Raw genomic sequence first — 9,064 nt, 5'->3', positions numbered from 1 at the left:
CATGCAAAAATGAAATGATAGTAAACGATTGACAGAAGATAGCCATACTTTACTTATAAATAAACCAACTTTTATTTATCATCAAATGTCAATTACACTTTACGAATTTCAAAGCTATCTAATTTCCAAAACTAATATCATCCTTTAGCCCTATGCGCCTCGCATGCTGAAGATGCTTAACCCTACCCAGTCCCTTCGTGAGGGGATCTGCTGGGTTCTCATCCGATGATACCCTCTTTGCCACGAGGAGTCCTTCTTCTATTCGATGTCTGATGAAATGGTATTTTCTGTCGATGTGTCTGGATCTTCCATGCTCCCTTGGTTCCTTGGCTAAGGCAACTGCACTTTCACTATCACAGAAAATTTCCATAGGCTCCTTTATAGCTGGTACTACTCCAAGATCTCCAATGAAGTTCTTCAGCCATATCGCCTCCTTTGCTGCCTCGCTTGCTGCTATATGCTCTGATTCGCAAGTTGAATCAGCCACTGTCTCCTGCTTGGAACATTTCCAAGTAATTACTCCTCCGTTTAAGGTAAAGACCTAGCCTGACTGAGAGCGGAAACTATCCCTATCAGTCTGGAAGCTAGCATCACTATACCCTACTGCTCTCAAGTCATCACTCCCACCGAGGGTAAGGACTCAGTCCTTAGTCCTCCGCAGGTACTTGAGCATATTCTTTACCGCAGTCCAGTGAGCCTTGCCAGGGTTCCCCTAATATCTGTTGACCATGCTCAAGGCAAAGGCCACATCAGGACGAGTACATGTCATATCATACATGATCGAGCCTACAGCAGAAGCATAAGGTACTCGACTCATTTCTGCTATCTCAATCTCTGTACTCGGGCTCTGAGTCTTACTCAGTCTAGCGTTACTCTGGATCGGTAACTCTCCTTTCTTGGAATCCTGCATGCTGAACCTTTTCAGCACCTTATCCAAGTAGGTACTCTGACTAAGTCCAATTAGTCTTTTACTCCGGTCTCTCAAAATCCTTAGCCCTAGGATATAGGCAGCTTCTCCAAGGTCCTTCATAGCGAAATACCTCCCAAGCCAGGACTTTACTTCCTGCAGAGTTGGGATGTCATTTCCTATGAGTAGTATGTCATCTACATACAATACCAAAAAGCTAACTACACTCCCACTAGCCTTGACATATACACAAGATTCATCTTCGCTCCTCGAAAAGCCAAACTCTTTGACCTTCTCATCGAAACAAAGATTCCATCTGCGAGGTGCTTGTTTCAATCCATAGATGGATTTCTCAAGCTTACACACTCTATTGGGGTACTCTGTACTAACAAAACCCTCTGGCTGACTCATGTAAACATCCTCAGCCAACTTTCCATTAAGGAAAGCGGTTTTGACATCCATTTGCCATATTTCATAATCATGAAATGCAGCAATGGCTAACATAACCCTAATAGACTTAATCTTGGCTACTGGTGAAAATGTCTCATCATAATCAACTCCCGGAGTTTGAGAAAAGCCCTTTGCAACCAGTCGTGCCTTATAAGTGTGTACATTACCATCCATGTCGGTCTTCTTCTTGAAGATCCATTTGCACCCAACTGTCTTGCGACATGGTACATTATCAACCAAGTTCGAAACTTGATTGTCATACATGGACTGTATGTCGCTGTCAATTGCCTCTTTCCATTTAGCAGACTCAAGGCCTGCCATGGCTTCCGTGTAGCTATTAGGTTTATCCAACTTACCAGTGTCTCATCACTGATAAGTGTATGACCTTCCACAGTAATATGAAAACCATAGTAATGCTCAGGTGCATTCCTAACTCTCGTGGAATGCCTCAAAGGTACAGACTCGTCAATTGGATCAACAGGAGTTTCCTCCTCAGGTTGACTGCTAGGATTTGAGGTTCCTTCACCACTTGACTCTTGAATTTATTCAAGGTCAATTTGCCTCCCACTGTTTCCTTGGCTTATGAACTCTCTCTCTCGAAAGACACCCCTCCTTTCTACAAAGACCACATTCTTACTGGGTCTGTAGAAGAGGTAACCAAAGGATTTCTGTGGGTAGCCGATGAAAATACACCTCTCACTTCGAGGTTCGAGCTTATCGTGAGTCTCGCGTCTCACAAAAGCCTCGCAACCCCAAATCTTGATGTGGTCTAGATTGGGAACTTTTCCAATTTACATCTCATGAGGTGTTTTGGCAACCTTCTTTGTAGGGACTAGATTAAGGATATGGGCGGCAGTCTCTAAGGCATACCCCCAAAAAGAGATTGGTAGCGAAGCTCGACTTATCATGGAACGAACCATGTCCAACAAGGTTCGATTACGCCTCTCAGCCACACCATTTAGCTGTGGTGTCCTGGGAGGTTTCAATTGTGAGACAATCCCACATTCCCTAAGATAGTCGAGGAACTATGTACTAAGATACTCACCACCACGATCGGATCGAAAACATCTTAATGTTCCTACCCAATTGATTCTTGACTTCCTGTTTAAACTCTTTAAACCTTTCAAAAGTCTCTGATGAAGTAGACATAACCATATCTACTATAATCATCAGTGAAAGTCACACAATAACGATTAGCATCCCTTGTGGCAGTCTTGAAGGGTCCACACACATCAGTATGTATGAGATCCAACAAACCCTCACCCCTAGCATAAGAACCAATGAAGGGTGATTTTGTCATTTTTCCAAGTAAGCACGATTCACAACTATCATCTGACTTTAGATCAAATGACTCTAAGACTCCATCCTTTTGGAGTTGGCCTATGCGTTTCTTGCTTACATGTCCAAGACGACAATGCCATAATGATGCTTTATCCAAGTTATTAGAAGAATCAATACACAACACATTATTTCCTAGGTTATCTACAACCGACACAGTTTCATACACACCATTACAAGGTAATGCTTTAAAATAAAGAACATTATTAAAGAAAGCATTAATACCACCAAATTCATTATCAAACGAAAAGGTAAAACCTTGTTTGTACAAACCATGAAAGGAAATAATATTTCTTGCCATTTCAGGCGAGTAACAACATTTATTCAAATCTAATGTAAAACCACTACTTAGCAACAAAGAATAAACTCCAATCTTGGTGACAGGTGAAGCTTTCCTATTCCCCATGATCAAGTTTATCTTCCCATGCTCCACATTCTCACTTCTTCTTAGTCCCTGCAAATAAGAACATATGTGAATACCACAACCTGTATCAAGGACCCAAGAGTTAGAATAAGGTGAGTTATTAGACAATATAGTGTAAATACTTGCATGGTTGGGTTTTACTTTCCCATCCTTCACATCTTGCAGATACTTTGGGCAGTTCCGCTTCCAGTGTGACTTTTCATGGCAATAGAAGCATTTAGCCTCTTTTAGGTCAGAAGAAGGAGTGACGAAACCTTTCTTGGTTGCACTTGAAGAGGAGCCATCAAGAGACGTTCCCTTGGTACCCTTCGAAGGGGTCTTCCTCTTCTTTCCTTTACCTTTCCCGATTGCCAAGACAAGGGCGGAGTTTGGAGTAGGAGTAGGAGTGGTAACAACTGACTTACCTTTAAGACCACTTTTGGCGGTCTTCAGAAGTCCTTGAAGCTTGCTGAGGGTAACTTCCTCCTTGTTCATGTGGTATGTCATGCGGAATTGATCATAACACGAGGGTAAGGAGTGCAAAATGATGTCAATTGCCAACTCCTTGGGGAAGTTCACATTGAATTTCAGCAAACGGTCCACACACCTTTGCATTTTCTGCATGTGGCCCGGGATGGGTTCACCATCCTTCATCCGGGTTGTTATCATGGAGGAGATTATTACATACCGTTCTTGACGATCACTCTGATGATATCTTTCCAACAAGTCCTGGTTCATCTCAAAAGGGTAGCAGTCCTCATAGGACTTTTGGAGTTTAGCTGTTATAGTAGCCATCATGATACATGCCACTTTGGTGGCATCTTTCTCATGAGTCCTAAAGTCAGCGATCTCCTGGGGAGTAGCAGTGGATTCATCGATTTCCTTCAGCTCCTTATCGAGGACATATTCCTTGTCCTCGTAGCGAGTGACCATCCTGATATTCCGGATCCAATCCATAAAGTTGGAACCATCGAAGATGACTCTCCCACAAAGGTTCATGAGAGAGAAGGAGCTAGTAGGGTTTGAGCCAGAAGCAGCATTATTGGAAGACATCTGAAAAAGAAGAAAGACAAGTTTTGATTAGATATAAAGAGAGTCCTTAATAAAACACCCAAATGTAATATTAAGGCTAGGACCCAACACAATATATTATAACTTAGAAGAGGGATGCCGTAATCTAAGCTGTAACATATTTGAAGGTAGGTGAATGACGATTAACCAATTTCCACCATGAAAAACGAAATAAATTATTAGGTTTTTAATTGGTTTTGAAACTCCTAGATTCTTTTGAGATTCATTGAACTTTTTCAATGGCATGTTTCAATCTCGAATGTGCCCTTCAAGTTTTGTGACTGGGATGCCGAGGATCACAAAACAAGGTGTGAATAACCATGCAAATTTACTTGGTACTCGTAATGTTAATCACCTAACCGATGTGCCGGTTAACCACACGCGCTCCACCGATCTATGATAAACCTTACGCCACCCTTTGCCTACTTTGTTAAATCCAAGTTAATGTGCCGGTTAACCACACGCGCTCCACTAACGACTTAGACAAAGTGCAAAGTGTAATTTTCATGAGTTAGCACCATATTCACATTTTCCTAAAGTAACTAAGATTGAGAATTTATAGAAACATTTAGTTACTTTATAATCATCATACTTTTAATGAGGATTTAAAGTCATTGTCCTACCCATTCGGCTAACGACCCTCCACCGATCAAGGAAGCGGTGGGTGAGAGTGGACACCCATTAAGCTGTCATTTTATAGGCAACAACCTATTACCCCCCTTATAGACCGGCTTAGTGAATGAGGCCTACTAACGGTAAAACTACTTGTTCTTATACATATATATATATATATATATATATATATATATATATATATATATAATTAACTTATAATATTATAAAGTATAAGGGTTGGATTTTAACTTTTAAAATTCTAGGGGTTGGAACTAAAGTTTTTAAAGTGACTTTACAAGTTCCAAAACTTGAGGGCAAGTTTTGTAACTTTACAAAACATTTCATTTCATAACTTATGAGTTAATGGTTTAATAAAATGAGTGACTTTTCATTTTATGTAACCTATGTGTTTCTTTAATGGACTTTAAAAGAGTGACTTTTGGTAATCCATAACTTGAGGACAAATTATGGATTCCATTAAAACACATAATTGATCAAGAATTAATCATTAAACAATTTAGCAAATAATTCCTATGATCTAACAATAACTCATAAGAACATGTAAATGGATTAGCATAACCATTACACCATCTAAAACAAATTTTAAAACACCAAAACAGTTTAGGGTAATGTTTCTAGTCCATTTCTAGCAGCAAAAGTCGAAAAACTGCAGTCAGAGCCTCCTACTCGTCGAGTGCAAGCACCTACTCGACGAGTAGGATGAATTTTGCCTTGGACTCGTCGAGTCCCCCCATGGACTCGGCGAGTCCACTGTCCAGACAACAAATTTTTCGAGTTTTTCAGCAAGTTTGCATCAAATATCAAGAAAACAAGCCTAGGTTCTGATACCATTGAAGGGTTTTAAGCATTCTAACACTCCTATGGTGTACATGCAACCCTAGAAACCTTGCATCTATGTTTTGCTATGATACATGAAAAATTGATTTCCAAGGTTCATAACCTATCTAGCATACACGGGGAACTTTTAAACATAAAAGTTAGTAAGAAAGACATACCTTTTAGTTGCTTGGATTTCTTAAAAACCTTATGAGCCTAGCACCCCAAGTGTGATGCCTCAAATGTCTTAAACAACACCAAATACACTTGGAATAACCTTGAGAGAAATAGAACACTTCTAAAATCGGCTATGCCCTCTTGTTCTTGCTTAGTGGCCAATTTTGGTTGCTATCATATTCCTTTTATAGTGTGTCATAAGTTTACACCATGTAAACCCTAAATGACATGGCTCTTCATTTCTTGGATCCATGGGTTAAAAAATACCATGGAGTATCCATGGAGCATCTTATGGGTTTTAGCCCAACTTGATAAACCATGGATAATTAGCCCACTATACAAGAATGGATGATTTACACAATCAACCCATATATTTAATTAGTCTCCTTTTGATCACTTAATTAATTCCAAATTAATTCTTGATCAATACTAATTAAATAATATTATTAATATATTAGAACTTATAATATATTAATAAACCATAAGTGCCTTTTTCTCTCATTTTAGTCTACCCAAGTGCATTATGCCATGCAACCCAAATGGACCATGCCAAACCGGGTCAAGTACATACCAGAAATAGTTATGGACTTAGACACCTTATCCAACACTACTCTAGTATTCCCATGCTCAATGTACAAATTAATTTTCTTATGATTATGCACATACCTAGCCAACTGAATGACATCCTGATTGGTGCCAATGGGTAACAATCCAATATCCAAGTCTGTCTATGGGATCATGAAATGGTAAAACATTATACCTCCATCATTGACTGAAAACACATCCTTGTCCACAAAATCAAAGTGATCCACAAGCCCATCTATGTACGACCTTCCAGATACCGTATTTGTGAACAAACCCCCATGATTTATCTTGAATGTGCAAAAGCTTGAAATAGAACCTGAGGTGAAAATTCAAGAACAAAATGTTACTGATGGAGGAAAGCAAAATTACATGTGTACAACATTTCGTCAAACCTGGCATTACAAGGTTTGTGCTTACCGTATTCTTTACGTAGCTCAGGTGGTTGGGTGTAGCGTGGACGTAACGACCACAATGTGAGCACCTTTTTCCTCGACACACACTTGAATTAATTGAACTATGTTGCCGGACGACTATAAGAACTCATGATTGAAGAAGAGCGGATGATCAAAAGGTTTTCTTGAGGAAAGAGATAGAGTGTCAAACTCAATGTCTGAAACTAAACCCCGCCACCTTAATGGTTAAAACTATTTAGTTAAATGTTCAGAAAAGGTCCTTTACGGTAAAATGACATAAATACCCTCATTTGCAAGTCACATGGGGGCAGCTTAACGTTGGAATGGACGGACACCCAACTCGGGGACCAAACGGGTGCAACTTATCGTCCGTAGGTACTATTTGAAGGAAAAAAAAGTACCGTGGGGACTACTTTAGGAAAAAAACCAAAACCTAAAGGACCATTCGTGTAGTTTGTTCTATAGATAAATAACCCGGACGTTAATATCAAATTTGATTTAGAAAATCTTATAAAGACGTACCCAATCCTCGTTTTATAAAAACCCTAAATATTCATATGTCATAACCCATCGGCACCCAATATCAAGATGTCCAGCCAAATTCCTTTCCATGTTCAAGAGGAAATCCTCAAAATGCTTCCTGTGAAATCGTTGATTCAGTTTAGATCTGTCTGCAAAGCATGGAGGTGTTTAATCGAGAGCGCTTATTTTATTGCTGCGCACACCGTTCGCAAAGATCAGTGTCAACAACTGCTTATAAAGTATGTGGTAGGAGAGGAGGCGCGATATGTTTCTATTGTCGACGATGACACTTTCCCCCAACAGAGGTTTGGTCCGACTCTTCCCCTCTCCGTTAAACTACTTAAAAGGCCATGCTTAGTTGGTAGCTGTAATGGTTTGTTGTGCTTGGATGGATATTATTATGCTCCAGAGAGATCTCATTCTAACTTTGAAAAGCGGATGGTTGTACTTTGGAATCCTTCAATCAGAAAATCAATTGCTATTGCTGTGCCTGTGACATATCATGTGCATGATCAAACAACTTTTGGTTTTGGGGTTTGTCCTGTTACTAATGATCCCAAAATTGTCATGATTCCACTACTAGGTCCAATGGATGAAAAAAAGAGCGAAATTAGCAACCCTAGGGGAGTTATGGTTTATACGTTAAGCTCAGGGGAATGGAGAAGTCCATCCAGCTATGTGTGGAGAAAATCAGTCAGAGTTAGATGGTATGGCGTAGTTGTTGATAGGTTTATGTATTGGTGTGGTTCGCATCAGATGGAAAGAGATAGTTGGATACAATGGAGGTCTAATCTGATTATGTCATTTGATTTGACTAATGATATTTTTGAAGTGATAGATCTCCCAGATAGTTTAGCTCGCCACCCTCCTGTTAAGCTTTCCATTTCTAAGATAAGGGATTCTCTTGTTGTGCTTGAAGATAGTTTTTTTAACAACGAGAAACAGCATTGTGGTGTATGGATGATGGAGAATGGTGCTCAAAAATCGTTTACAAAGCTATTCACTGTTATTGCACGACATACGTTAATTTGGCCACTAGGATTCAGGAAGAATGGCACACCTATAATGGAAATGGACAAGTATGTATGGCTATGAAGAAAGTGAAATTGTGGTATATGATCCCAACTCACAACACTTCAATGATCTTGAGATTTTTGGGAAAAGGAAATTCTCCACTGTGAATTCATTCATGGAAACACTACTTTTGCTTGGTAGGTCCGATTGTTATAGTTTTTGACATAAATCGAGGACAAACATAATGAAAAAACAAGAACTGATGAATTCTGGAGCAAGCAATTGAGGATGATATTGGCATATTGCAAGACTAGTTAAATGCACAATAGCTGTGAGATGAATGTGTTTAACGTTAATGATGATAAATCTCACATTTTTATTAACCTTAATGTAATCGATTAGATATGTTTTGTTAAATGTTAAATGACATAGATTGCTTCAAGCTTTAGTAACCTACCACAAGGTATTTCTACTTAACATAAGAATTTTTTGTCTATATTTTTGTTGTAGAGTCCATTTATCTTTTCTCCTTCTAAATATTGCACATGATCATGAAGATTCGGGCTTATAATTTTCTGAAAACTTGCCAGAGATTGGAGCTCATGGTAATCTTTTTATAATCTTAAATAATGTATTTTTAATTTTGAAATAAATAGGTTTCATAGGTTTTTTAGTGATTTCACTTTCACATTCATATACTGAAATCGTATATATTGCTTCCTGAAGAATATA

General features: G+C 39.0%; 1 protein-coding gene across 1 annotated transcript; it reads left to right on the top strand.

Annotated features, from left to right (window-relative positions):
• Positions 1–7,312: 7,312 nt before the first annotated feature.
• LOC145164358 (F-box protein CPR1-like) lies at positions 7,313–8,786 on the top strand. Its single transcript, XM_079083081.1, has one exon. It carries the CDS (start codon positions 7,385–7,387, stop codon positions 8,411–8,413), a length of 1,029 nt encoding a protein of 342 aa, XP_078939207.1. The 5' UTR covers positions 7,313–7,384; the 3' UTR covers positions 8,414–8,786.
• The last annotated feature ends 278 nt before the right edge of the window (positions 8,787–9,064 follow it).

Source organism: Lactuca virosa, chromosome 1 (genome assembly GCF_052849685.1).
Source record: "Lactuca virosa cultivar CGN04683 chromosome 1, Lactuca_virosa_CGN04683_v6, whole genome shotgun sequence".
In the NCBI taxonomy this organism is placed as follows: Eukaryota; Viridiplantae; Streptophyta; class Magnoliopsida; order Asterales; family Asteraceae; genus Lactuca; species Lactuca virosa.
The sequence above is the reverse complement of the archived record's forward strand: the minus strand, read 5'-3'. Positions and strand labels throughout refer to the sequence as shown.